Below are 14,155 nucleotides of genomic sequence, written 5' to 3'. Positions count from 1 at the left end.
GGCAGAGGACGGGCCCATCAACAAGAACCAAGAGTTCTGTGTCAACATTGTCAGAAATAGTCTTCTCGGGTTTCTCTTGCCAGCTGTTAACTGTGCATATCAAAATCACGAGGTTCTTTAAGAATCATTCTGGAACAGAGAAATAAGGGGCATCCAGGGGTCCACGTGGAAGAGGGTCGCCTTTGTCCAGAACTGGTCAGCGATCACCTGAGGGTGATTAACTAGGGCCCCTGCCTGCAGAATGGAAACTGAAGCAGGAACTTTTTTATACACACCCTCCAGCATCATTCATGCTCTCCGTGGGCGACCTCTAGTGGCGATGTGGAGAAGCACAACCAGTATCATTTGTGGTCATCGATAAACTTAGTAGCCCCCCATTTGGGCACTTCCTGGCTTTATCTTGAACAATTAGCTAATGATGTGATAAAGTAATCAAAGAAAATGACCCGGAGAATCAAAGGAGCTTTTCCTTGCCCTTGTACAAATCAAGGGGACTGTCCCGGGGAGCACTGGGTGAGTTCCTGGCCACTGAGTCCCAGGAAAGGGAATTGGAGGTGGTCCAGAGAAGGGCAGCTCAACCATCAAAGGGGATGCTGAGGGAGGACTCCTGGGCAAGCAGCTGAAGAGATGATGCTCACAATAACTGTCTGCCCTTCATTCCCTGAGAGTACCAACAGTAAAGCGGGGTCACTTTAGAGGGAAGGAGACAGAGCTGCACAAAGGGGCCAAGCTTCCTCTCTTCAGTCATCCAGTCCTGTGGCAAGGACCGCCATCAATGGCCCAGGATGCAGCGGACGCTCTTCCCGTCTTCCTCGGCGGATGACGGTCTAAGCACAGCCAGCGCCTGCTTCAGCTGCCCTCACGGCCCGTTGGGACAGACTGCTCCCATCTGCCATTTCACACGCGTGGGGCAGAGCAGCAGCTCAGCGAGCTGAGAACTACTGATTATTCTTAATCCGGTCTGGCTGTCTGCCAAGGTGGGTTCTCCAGGTATGATCACCGAGCACAAGAAGCCACAGGCTCTTGTGATAATAAGGACACATTTATATATTAAACACCATCAGATGAGAGAGCCGAGGTAAAGTGCTTTGCAAATCTGGAAGAGCCAATTAAAGGCTAGCTTTCATCATCATCATCATCATCATCACGAAGCCATATATTCCTGTGAGGCGGGCCCTGTGAGTATCATTGTTCTCATTTTAAAAGAGAGTCAGGCTCGGATTCAAAATCCAGCATCGCCTAGCTGAGAGTCAGGTGGCCTGGAATCTGGTCCACTCCCTGCGTATCTCATCAAACAGACCCTTTGCCCTTCCTACACCTGCTTCCCCACCTTCACTAAGTTACGCAGGCTCTGAGATCCCACCTAGGTGGCAAATGCAGTCATTTTATGATTGCTGAAAATGAGGGGGAGTCACCAGGAGGGAGATTTTGGTTGACCAGGAGGAACATTTTTCTAATGATTAGAGCTGTCCCAAAGGGGAGTGAACAGGACACTCCACCTCAGCTCCAGACATTTTCTCTGGCCGTCCCCCAGGCCTGGAATGCTCTGTCTCCTCCACTCTGCCTCCTGACTTCCTTCAGACTCCAACTAAATCTCATCTGCTAGAAGTCTCTCCCGGTCTCTGAGAATATCCCAATTTATTGTGTCTCTTATATCTGATTTGTCTCTTGTTAGCACATTTTCTCCCCCTTTAGATTGTGAGTTCCCAGGGCGCAGGAATTAGTACTTCTTTTGTTTTTCCTCATGTTCATAGCAGGAACTTAATAAATGTTCATTGACACTGGATTTAACTAGCTGCTGCTGAGAACCTTTCCAACTTCTTCTTCTTTTTTTCTCATTACATTTTTCAATTGTTTTCTTTTACTTTTGGGTTATGCATGTGCATTAATTTTTTAAATATGCATTTCTTTATGAATCATGTTGGGAAAGAAAAATTAGAACAAAAGGAAAAACAGGAGAAGGAAAAAATAAACATAGCATGTGTTGATTTACATTCTTTCTCCATTCATTTGTTCTCTCTTTGCATGCAGATGGCTTTTTCTGTCCAAAGTTTCTTGGGCTTGCCTTGGATCACTGAACCACTGAGAAGAACCAAGTCTTCCATAGGATCATTGCAAAAACTTGCTGTTAGTCCTGCTTCTGCTTGTTTCACTCAGCATTAGCTCCTATAAATCCAGGACTTTCTAAAATCAGCTCGTTCATCATTTTTATGGAACAATAATATTCCATTATTTTCATATACCACAACTTATTCAGCCATTCCCCAACTGATGGGCGTCTGCTCACTTTCCAGTTCTTTGCCGCCACAAAAAGAGCCGCTACACACCTTCTCACCCCTGTGGGTCCACCTCTGAAATTCTCCCTGTCATCCGGACAGAGCTGGGATTAGAACCCAGGCCTTCTGACCAGGCCCACACTGGTGACTCAAAAAACCAATCCAACCCATACAAGAGAGCATTTTTGGGGTGGGTTTTTTGTGGGTCATGGAGCCCTAACACACACTTCTATGGAGTGTCTCCTACGTTCACCATCAAAGAAAATGCCAAATTTTTGTTAGGTCTTGTGAAAACAAAGATGATTTTTCTCCTCCAAGTTCACGCAGCCCCTAAAATTCATCCCTAAGCCCCTGGGAACCAGTGACTTGTGGCAGAAAAATCTGATTTTCCATTGGCCGACGTGATGCCGAGTCCTCTGCTTAGCCCAGCTGGCTGACCCTCCGTCCTGGGCCAGAGTCTCACCCCCAAGCTTGGGATCTTCTGGTGCTACCTCAGAAATCCCAGGATCCCCCACAGGGCAGTGGAGAAAAGAGCTTCTGCCGAATCCCCATGTCTTGAGTTGATTCCTCCATTTCCTCTTCAGGCCAAGAAACAAAAAGGAGAGAGACAGTGTGATAGAGTCTGCCTTTGGAGTCTGGGCAGCTGAACTGGACTTTCCTCCTCTAGAAAATGGGACAAACCTCTTTCTGGCTCCTGGCAGACACAAAACCTTCTCCAAATGACCACCTGTGTCAGTGACCTCCGGGCCTTGGTGGTCAGGCCCCCAGGACCTTGGGGCCACCCTCCCAGAGGGCAGGGCCGGCTCCCTTTGGCTCCTGCTGGGCCCCTCGGCACAGAGAACTGCTTAGTTAGTTAGCAGCTCTCTGATCTGAGAGCTGGGAAGGAACCATGGAGGCTGAAATCATGAAAGTCCCAATCTTTTCACTTGTCGCTACAAGGGAAACCACCTTAGGTGCTGTCCACAATCAAAGCCCTCGAAGTCACCAGATCCCAGGGCCACATGGGGCATGACAAAGAGAGAGGCTGCGTTCTAAGGGCAAAGAGAGGAACCTGTGGGGACCCCAGAAAGGGGAAGGTCAATGTTCCCTTCTCCAAGCCTGAGGGGTCAGGGCCTCCCCATGGGAACTCTGAAGAGTTGGATGGTGGGAGAATGGCTCAAATGGAAGAAGTCATTTGTAAGGAAGGTCAGAGTTGAGAAGAGGACAAAAAAAAGGGCTGGAAGACGGAAAAGGAGAAGGGGAACTTCGGCACGCCACCGAGAGGAAATCCCAGCTACCCTGCTGCCCCGGCCACAGAAGTGGGGCCACGAAGCCCCTGGATCCCCCATTGTCGGAGATGAGGAGCATCCCAGAAGGCCGGCTCTGCCATTTTGTCGCTTCCCTTCGGTGTTTCCCAAATGTTTGCTGAGTAGTCACTGACATGCCCAGTCCCCAAGGGCACTCACCTCCACAACCAAGGACAGAATCAGATTGACTGCGAGCATGACGATCAGATAGACCCTCCAAAGGGTGGGTGTGCAGACGAGCTAGGAGAGACCAGAGATGGAACCAGTCAGGGACTCGGGCGTGAGGCTGGGAAAGGGGGTCCTTGGGATGGCTGCCGGGGACAGCCATGTGCAGCCTTCGCTGCCTCTGATTGGTGACTGTGCTTCCTGAAGGAAACTCGGCCAGCTAAGAGAGGAGGTGAGGAGGGAGGGCATCCCAAGCAGGAGGGACCGGCAGAAACTGCATGCTGTAAGTGGCAGGGGGATCCCACTCTTGGACTTCCCAGCTCTGCTCCACAGAAGGTTCCTTTGTACCCTCATGCCTGACTGCCCTCTATCATATCCCCGCTTTAGAGCCTACAATGACCCTCTTTTGTTCTTCCAATTGCCCAGACTCTGCCGGACATTTAAGGCCTATGAAATGTGGCCCTGCTCCACTTATCCAACATGCCCCACACAGACACGCTTGATCAAAAAAAATTATATATATATATATATATTCAACAAGCAATTATTAAGCATCTGTGGTATGCCAGGCACTGGGTACTAGAATAAGCCTCATGTCTAGACCCTTCCAACCTTGATAGTCTTCTATCATTAGAATGAAAGCTACCAAGAGAGAGATGGGGGAAAAGAGAGAGAGAGGAGAGAAAGGGAGAGAGAAAGAGGGAGGTGAGAAAGGAAAAGAGAGAGAGAGAAGGAGGGGATAAGAGGGAGAGGGAGAGGGAGAGGGCGAGGGTGAGGGAGAGGGAGAGGGACAGAGAGAGAGAGAGAGAGAGAGAGAGAGAGAGAGAGAGAGAGAGAGAGAGAGAGAGAGAGAGAGAGAGAGAGAGAGAGAGAGAAAGACAAAGAGAGAGAGAGAGAGAAAGACAAAGAAAGAGAGGGAGAATATATATTACCATAGCTCTGGTCTCCCTGCCTCAGCATTCTCTCCATTCCAACCTATCCTGAACACAGCTGTCAGTAGCAGACCTAACCACAGCATTCAGGAAACTCCATGGACTCCCTGTTGCCTCCAAGATAAGATATCAATGCTTCTTTTGGCATTCTCAGCCTTTCTCAGACTCCCTTTAATCTGTCTTGTCAGCTTTATCCTGCCTCATTCCCTGGCGTGTCCTCTGGGGTATAGTTCTCATTTCTCATTGTACCGGCTGTCCCTCGTGCCCAGAATGCCCCCTTCCTCACCTCTAGCCCTTGTTCAGGCTGCCCCTCATGCCCAGAATGCCTCTCTCTCACTTCTTGGGACACCTTTGGCTCCTTCCAGGCTCAGCTCAGCTTCTTGGAGGTCTTCCTGATCTCTGCGCAGGGGCCAGCATTTCCTCCCCCCCAAACAACTGCATATGCATGTGTGTATATTCACATAGGTACACATACATCCATGTGTAGACCATACGCTCACTCTGTATATATTTACCTGTGTGCCCCTTATCAGCCCCTGTAGAATGCAAGCCCCTTGATGTTGGTTCCTGACACACAGTGGGCATTTAATGGATGTTGATTGATGGGAGGATGTAGACAAGAGATACACAGAATGAGCAAGCGTAAAAGGATTGCATCTGCTTCCCTCTTTGGAGGAAACGTCCAAAGGGACGAGATCACAGCTATACGGAAGCGTGAAAATGAGGCACGGGGGCTCAGAAGTGGGAATCAGGGGCGCAGCTTTTCCACATCTTGTGTATTTCAGATTTCTCCCTGGGGCTTCAAAGGTATCTAAACATTGAAATATGTGGCAGAGGGAAAAGGGAGGGAATGAAGTTGCCTGACAGGCATAGCAATTGGCCCTTTGAAAAGAATTTTTAAGAGGTGAAGTATAAGCAAATAGCAAAAATCCATATTCATTTTGTCTGAAATCACATATGGGCTTGAGAATTAACAGAAAAAGAGCTCTAGGCAAAGCTGTTTGGAAACCAAAGCATTTGAAAAACAACTTGTCGGGCTTTGAAGGGGGTGAAGAAAGAAAAGCTTTGCCCCAGTGTTTTCGGAGAAAAACTCACAAGATGTTTTAAAGGTCAGGAGAGAAAGAAGAGCAGACTGGATGGTTGATACTGTTCAGCATCCGTGACAACTAGATGGGCCAAGCCTACTGCTTGCAGCTGCCATCCACCGGGCAGGGTTTGCTGAATGGTTCATGGGCAGGTGCCTTGGAACATCACGTCACAATAGGGTCAGATATCCAGACATGAATGATACTTACATCCATCCGCTGGTAGAGATCAGGAATATTCGCAAACAGAAGGAAGATGCACGCCCCCATCTGAATTCCCAACACGAGGACAAAGATATCTGAAGGACCAAATAGGAGAGAGAGCACTTAGAATTAATTCCCAGAATCCACCCTGGTGTTACTGACATTGGCTACTGGTCCTAAGTCACCGGAGTCCCTGGCACGCACTGCATAACGTCAGCACTTAAGGAAAAAACAAAAACCCAAACCCAAGAGGGTCCATGATCTTAGTCCTTTCATCTTCCTCTGCTACAGCTCTCGTTCGTTATTTCCTAAAAATAATTCCAAGTGTCCCCATATAAAGTTTGAATTTTAATAAAGAAATCTGGTTGCATATCCCCAGGCTCCATGATCTTATCCATGTGGATACTGCTACCAATGCAGACTGCATCTTTAAAATGGTAGGGTTGGGTTGGGGAGCTAGCTAGATAAATTCTAAGATCTTTCTCCTGCCTTATAATAATAATTATAGGCTGATGAGCCTTTTTTGCCTTTACGTATCTCTAGTAACTCCCTGGGTCCTATCTGCTTAGTTGTAGATGTGCTGCAATCTTTATTAATGGAAAGGGATCCTATCCTAGGAATCCCTCATGTTGATAAAATCACAGCTCCTTTGTGTCTTTGGATTCCGAAAGTATATTGTTTTAGGAACAAATGGTAGGGTTGGGTTGGGGAGCTAGTTAGATAAATTCTAAGATCTTTTTCCTGCCTTGTAATGATAATTTTAGGCTTATGAGCCTTTTTTTTTTTTTTTTTTTTTTTTTGCTTTTACATATCTCCAGTAATTCCTTGGGTCTTATCTGCCTAGTTACAGATGTGCTGTAATCTTTATTAATGGAAAGTGATCCTGTCCTAGGAATCCCTCATGTTGATGAAATCACAGCTCCTTTGTGTCTTTGGATTCAGAAAGTATATTGTTTAATGAATAAAGTTGAATGTGTTCGGTAATTTAACTCTATCAGGATAGTCAGGACAATTGCCTTCAGGATTCTTCACCCCAGAAATAGGAAGGGAAAATATCATTTATTTGTTTATCATTTCTGGGTTTGCTGTAAATCCTGAGCCATAACCTAAGACACCTTCAGGGTGTTCCTTCATGATAAGCATAGTTGGGAAATCCTTTGTGGTTCTGACTCATGGATGGACAGTGCCAAAAATACTTACAGTTGGTGTAAATGGGCTGTCTGAATGGCTTTCCTTTGGAAAACACCAATGCGACAATGATGCAGTTGATGGTCCCCAAGAACCAGATTGTGGTGTTCTCGTAACTCATGAAGCTGTCAGGGCCAAGCTTCCCTGGTAGCATGGGTAATGCGGTTGTTCTGGAAAAGTTTCCCTTTGGTGGGGAGCAGGCACTGAAAAGGGGCCAGAAGAGAAACATTCATCAACTGATAAAAAGAGAGAATTATGTGAACAGTGAATAAGTGCAGAAAAAGCATCAAAAATGAGATTGTCGGGATTCGAGAGAAAGAATTCTCGGGCCAAGCAATACCTTGGAGACATAGCAGGGAAACTCTCTGACAAACCCACGCTTCTGCTCCAACCCTATCCACACTCCCGCTAACTGCCTGAGATCAAAAATACCAAATGAGCAGAATAAGGTGAATAGAAACTCCCTGAGGACAGGAACTGTCATTTCCCACCCCCTCTATCTCAGTTTATCTAGCCCAGTGCCTTACCTCTAGAACACACTTAAGTATTTAGGGCACTGAATGTCCATGAATATTATTTTTCCTGCCATGTTAAATACATCTGTTGGCTATTTCCCAAGCAGGATGCTCTGTTTCCCACTTTGCCCAAGTGGTACTCCTTGGCGAGCGCATATTCCCTCCACCTCTGTGCCTCTTTGAGCCAGTCCCCTAACTTCCAAGAGGCACAGCTCATAAGCTACCTCCTCCACAAGGATTTACAGATCATCCACACTATTAGCACTGTCTCTCTTTACAAACAATTCTGGATGCACTTTGGGGCTTACTTCCACGGGCACTTCTCATCCCACCCACCCTCTCCCCAGAGTAAAACGGAAGCTCACTGAAGGCAGGGGCTGTTTCCATCTTGTCTCTGCATCCCCGGGGCACAGGGGATACTTGATGAGTTTTGTTACTGAATTACACTGCATTGCCTTGGATGAGGACGTACCTGAAGACATCGGTGGCAGAGTACCAGGGCTGCTTCCGAACGAGAATGAAACCCAGCATGTGCATGACCAGACTGAAGAGCACATTGAGGAGCACAGAGAAGAGCAGAGGAGGGGAGACCAGTCTGCCAGGGGGTCTGTAAGGAACGAGCTTGGGGTAGGCGCCGTTCAAACTCACTAAAAGACAAATGGGGAAGGGAAACACTTAGAATGCACTCGGGGACGATGTCGCCTTCTCCTTTGGAAGGGAGAACAAAAGGCTCATTGCTCTTCTTCACAATAAACTGGATACTCATAGAGAGGAAAGTTGGGCTCTCAACCAAGTTTTCCCCAAAGTTTCACCGAATTACAGAATTTGGGAGTTGGGAGTGATCTCGGTGACTATCCGATCCAGCCCATACCTGGTCATGAACTTTCCACTTATGCCCAACAAACCTCTTCTTGGAGACCTCCAAGAAAGGAGGAAACCCCTCTCCCTGGCAGCAGGCCCACTGGAGATGGCTCTCGGGATCAGGATGCTTCTGCTTAGCCTGCAGTTTAAGCTTCCCTCTCCTTTTTTTTTTTCCAGTTCTGCCTCCTTGGACCACCCCAAAGGGCCTAATCTCTCCTCCATGTATGTGACAGCCTTTCCCATACTTGAACACAGTTCTCACCAATCTTGGGATCAAAGATTTAAATCAAAAAGGGACCTTAGAGGCCATCAAGTCCAATGCCTCATTTTGCAGATAAAATGTTAAATTGTCCACTAGTAAGCATCTGAGGTGAAATCTAAACCCAGGTCTTCCTGCCTCTGCAACTTCATCTCCTTCACTCCCTCCTCTCCCCCCTTCAAGCTAACATTGTCTACTTGCTTCAGCCATTCTTTGTCCTTCCTCATATGTCATGGATTCAAGGCCCCTCCACAGTGTGTTTATCCTCCATTAGACACTTCAGGTTATGAACATCCTTCTGAGCTGAGCTACCCAGATCTGAACAAAGGAATCTAGAAGAGGCTCACAATGGGAAGAGCACACAGTAGGACCGTCTCCTCCCTCTTCCTGGAAGCCACCCTCCCCTTAAGCCAATGCAAAATCTCCTTTGCTTTCAAGGCTGCCCCATCAAACACAGAGATGACCCACATGGAGCCCCATCTCTCTCTCACATCCTCAGTTACATTACAGTACCAGAAATCATTTCTGAAGACTCACTTTCTACTAAGTGCCAAACATTGGGCTGGGCTTTGGGAATTTGAAGGGAAAAAAAGTGCCTCAGTCAGGGCACTGGACTACAGTCTACCATATTCCATACAGAAAGGGAACAAAATGGCAAGATAGCCTAACCAGCACACCCTGATCTCCAGCTTTATTTTTGTCCATCCTTTTTTTTTCTTATTGACTACTTCTTTGTTTTTCCTTTCTTTTCACAGTCAGCTCTGTTGGAACCCAAACTACATGTCTGATTTGCTCCTACAGCACTGATTATTGACAAGGCAGCCTCACCAGGACAGTGTAGACTTCTGGGTGGAGCATCAGGAATCTAAGAATGATTCCGCAAACAGAAAGTTTTACATGTTGCTTACTTGTTATCCCAATGATGGTAGTGATGGCTAGATCCTGGAACAGAAACTGGTAATTTGAAAGGCTGTTTGTTTTCTGAAAAGAAAAAGGAAACATTGGTGAATGCCATCTCTTGCCATTAGGAAAGAAAGAAAGCTAGCATGGTGGAAGTTATGCAAAGATATTCCCAGAAGACCAAAGGGCTAGTTTTAAGCCAGGAACTTGTCAAGGGAAGCAGCGGGAGGAGAAGTCCTTCAGTCGCCCATCAGCCTCAGGGTCTACGAGTGGCGCTAGTGGGGAGTATTTTGGCAGTGCCCATCTCCGGCACATCCAAACAAAAAGGCAGTAGCCCACTGGCACACACACGCCCTTTCAGTGTTTAGCCTTTCTACAGAGAATATGATGAAACCCTGCCAAGAACAGAATGTAAACAGAGTCTTGGACCTGCCTTTGTTCTAGCTCCCCTGTCTTGTATCACTTTGCATGCTCTGGTGCCGGGGGCACATGCAAGCATTCCGTCTTCAGTGAGATTGAAGGGAGGGCTTCATTCTTCTTCTCCATGTGGAAAATGCCAATGCTAATATTTACCTTTTCTGAGGGACATTTTAGGAAAGTTTGCTTGGGACCCGAAGGATAGTGAGCGGCTGATGAGTGTATTTTCACTGCCCTTTATTATATCGGAGTCCTAAGACTTTTTAAAGTCATGTTTACAACAAATGACCTCCCTTTCTCATGGCCATGGCCAGCGGCTGGAAAATGCATTGGCTGATTGGCTGCTGTGTGCCAGAACTCCTACATGTGATGACTCCACCCTCAGCATCTAGAAATGTTTGGTTCAGCTGAAGCAGCTTTTTGATGTAAGCTCAGACTTACAAGAAGAGATCCATGAGTCAGGTTCAAAAACAGCCTCCATGTTTCTAATCTTATTTTAAATCTTATTAAATTCCAAAAGTCGTCACAAGAGCTATGTAGCCTCCATGGTACAATACAAGGTTATCCCAGAAAAGCCAATCCCAACAGGTGTTTTCTAAATCCAGGCATTTGGGTGGAGAAACAATACTGTGCAGCGGTCAATGCACAGGGTTTGATTGCCACTTCCAACACTAACTCTGTCTTATTTTCTGGGCCTCAGTTTCCTTATCTGTAAAATAGGAATAATAATACCCATTCTATCTTTCTCTTCTCATCAGTTACTAGAAGGAAAGTACTTTTGAAATTTTAAAAGACTAGGTAAATGGAAGTCTATATTATCTTGAGTCAGGAGTATGTAAACTTAGTCTGGGCAGTTACTGGACCATGGTTCAGGAAGACCTGAGTTCAAATCTAGCCTCAGTCACTTACTGGTTGTGTGACCCTGGCCAAGTCATTTAATCTTGTTTGCCTCAGTTTCCTCATTTGTAAAATGACCTGGAGAAAAAAAATTAGCAAACCCTTCTAGAGTCTTTGCCAAGAAACTCCCAACTGGGCCACAAAGACCTGGATATGACTGAATAACAAAAACAGACAGTCTAAAAGTGAGGACATCAGGATGAAGAGAAGAGCAGGAAGAGAAGGTATTAGGGTCAGAAAGCTCAAAAATAAGCTGGATCTCAAGGAAATGTCTTTGCTTATTAAAAATGTTATGAGATGGCCAGCCGGTAAGATGCCCTTATTCTTATACAAATGTCCAGGTGGAAGATAGATGACTTCAGTCAAGGATGATCTCAGGAAACCATCCAGCCACAGAATGGACTTGTTGGCATACAATGCTAATAGACTAGCTCCTTCCCAGGTAAAATTCCCTGAGAAAACCTTGGAATGGCCTAATATGCAGGAGAAGGGATAAGACTAAAAGAGTCATGGTGAGCCAGTGGTTGGGAGGATGGAGAGATGGGCTGCACGACAGATCTAATCACGATCCTAATCACAGGGATCTGACTTCCTAACAAATCTTGCCTTTAATAACCTCTGTTTAGGACAGTAAGTGACCCAAACCACTCCTCCCAATGCATTCTTACAAACATTATCCCCCATTCATGTGACCCCAGATGTGGTCAAGGGGCAGCTGCAGACTGAATAAAGAGCCATGAAGCTGCAATGCTAAGATGGCCCAAAGGAGAGAGACTACAATTGCTCAGAAGGGCCCCTTTCAGCCCTCACCCCAAGCTACCCAGTTTCTTGTTTTCCTTCAGTCTCAAATGGAGTATTAGGAGAAACATTGGAACCCACATTCTCCCATGTTCTCCTACTTAATCCCCTGTGACTGAATGGTCTGAATTCAAATCCTGACTTGTTCTCTACTGACTTTATGATCTTGCAAAAATCCCTTCCCCAAATGAGAAAATGAAAAATGAAAGGACTGATTCCCAAACTCCTAAGGATCTTCTACCTAATCTACTTCTCTCTCTCTCTCTCTCTCTCTCTCTCTCTCTCTCTCTCTCTCTCTCTCTCTCTCTCTCTGTCTCTCTCTGTCTCTCTCTCGTTCTCTCTCTCTCTCTCTGTCTCTCTCTGTTTCTCTCTCTCTCGTTCTCGTTCTCTCTCTTTCTCACTCTCTCGCTCTCTCACTCTCTCTGTGCTGTGTCAATCTCTACAATCTATTGGGCCTTCAGTTTCTCAACCTATAAAGTGAAGCAGCTGAATAACAAGGTTGCTGAGGTCCTTTCCATTCTAGAACCAAGTCCTATGACTAGGGGAACCTGCAAGGTGAATGATCCTAAATTCTTCCTCTTCTCTGTGCCTTAATTTCTTCATCTGAAAAGTGGTGGGGTTGGACCTGCTGACCCCAGGGTCTCCTCAAGGCCCCCTGCCATGGAGGAGGCCACGTCCAAGGGGTTGGGTTCCAAGTCATACCCAGTAAAGCAGGAGCACCCCAATGTACTGAATCATGCTGTACAGAGCCATGTATTTAAACATACAGAACGAGGTGACCAGTGCCGCACGGCCTTCCCTGGGGGAGGAAAACAAAAGGTCTGTTAATCGGGAGGAAATGACTGGTGTCTGGAGAATTAACTACCTGGGGGTTGGTTGTTTTCCTAGTGGTCTGGGTGGGCCCCCTCACTGGAGGTCTTTCAACAAGGATTAAATGACCTCTTGCTGAGTAAGCATAACAGGGTTGTAGAAGGGTGACCCGGGTAAGGGAAAAAAGACTCCTGACAGCATCTCCAACTCTGAAGCTGCATCCATGTGATGCTGTGGGGCTGCCTGAGGATGGTGGACTGTACTGGTGCCTCTGGGGAGGGAGCCCAGCAGGGCAGAAGAAGGCAATGACTGAGCTTTGAACTCTTCCCCACATCCCTCATCTCCACAGCTGCACTGCTGTTGGTGAGAATTTCTGGCTTGGTCATCTAACAATCAATTATCAGTGGCACAAAGAAGCGGGTGGGGCCGTGGAAAGGGCAGTAGAGGGAGTCAGGAGAAGCCCAGGGTCTGACCCTGCCCCATGTGACCATGGCTACATCAGTGCAGCCTTCATGTCACCTGTACAGTGGGAATCAATGGCTATCACTCCAAGTACCAAATGAAGCAGTGGCCATAAAGGACTATATAATGTGTGATCGTGAACACAATAAGAGTCGGCTTCTAGGAAAAGATGCTCAGGATCCCTTGTTTTCTAGACTCCCTCGGGTTCTCTCCCTTATGACAGGCTGTGATATGTTCGGCCAAATGACCAATAATCGGTTTTACAAATGTGCATCTTGTAAGCTATTGAGTCGAATCTTTTAAAACTTTGTTGAGCCAAGAAGGGAACTGGCATGAGTCACTGAAGAGGATGCTCGATTTGGACACAGGCTTAATTCCTGCCTCTGCTCCTTAGCAATTGCTTGACCTTTAGGAGGCCCTAACTTCCCTTGGCTTTTGTAAAAGGAAGGGGTGGCCTCTATGACTCCCCTACACCTTACCAGCTCCAAGTCTGTACTGGGTAATGATTGCTTAGAAACGTTCCACCTTCGAGTGCCCACTCCACCTCTGATATCGGCAATTAGGTTGAGGCAATGTGAAGCCATTTGGGCATTCTGTTCTTGTTGGCAAGACAAATGGCCCTCAGCCTGAGAGACTGACTCCGAGAAAAGGTTTGAAAAGGTCTTGGCCCTTCCTTCTCTTTAGAGAGGGAAATGTGTATGAGGCACTTTCCGCCCCTTCACCTTCCTCCTCCTCACCTGCAGCCAGTGATCTAGAAGGCTTCATCCACAGAGGATGCTATTCAGGGCTATTTGGAGCAGTTTAAAACTAGAAGAAAGCCAGCTGCACAGCCCACTTGGGAGCAGGAGACCTGCTGGGTAAGGACTTAGGACCAAGGTGGCATTCAGCCTCCTCTCCAGCTTTCAGGGAAATCAGAGAACAGGCCCGATGGGAACAATATGGAGCAAAATTAATTCTTCTGCCTAAGCAGTTGGGATGAGTCTATGTAACTCATGGACCATATGGTGCTGAAGTGGACAGCACCCAGGCTGGGAGCCTGCAGAGGTGTCAAACTTGCAACAGGAAGGCTGTAGCCTCTTCCACTTCATGAGTTTCACTCC

At 46.9% G+C, this 14,155-nt stretch overlaps 1 protein-coding gene across 3 annotated transcripts in view; it reads right to left on the bottom strand.

The window, feature by feature from the left end:
* The window catches only part of ATP13A4 (ATPase 13A4), a 40,452-nt gene that overhangs the window by 1,330 nt on the left and 24,967 nt on the right, over positions 1-14,155 (bottom strand). For all 3 annotated transcript variants that reach the window (XM_074297831.1, XM_074297832.1, XM_074297829.1), the window contains exons 21-26: positions 12,486-12,582; positions 9,680-9,752; positions 8,124-8,298; positions 7,149-7,339; positions 5,955-6,043; positions 3,722-3,802 (exon numbers count right to left, since the gene is read on the bottom strand). In XM_074297831.1, the coding sequence (XP_074153932.1) occupies positions 3,722-3,802; positions 5,955-6,043; positions 7,149-7,339; positions 8,124-8,298; positions 9,680-9,752; positions 12,486-12,582 (706 nt within the window). The remainder of the gene's footprint in view (positions 1-3,721; positions 3,803-5,954; positions 6,044-7,148; positions 7,340-8,123; positions 8,299-9,679; positions 9,753-12,485; positions 12,583-14,155) is intronic.

Source organism: Sminthopsis crassicaudata, chromosome 3 (assembly GCF_048593235.1).
Source record: "Sminthopsis crassicaudata isolate SCR6 chromosome 3, ASM4859323v1, whole genome shotgun sequence".
Classification (NCBI taxonomy): Eukaryota; Metazoa; Chordata; class Mammalia; order Dasyuromorphia; family Dasyuridae; genus Sminthopsis; species Sminthopsis crassicaudata.
The sequence above is the reverse complement of the archived record's forward strand: the minus strand, read 5'-3'. Positions and strand labels throughout refer to the sequence as shown.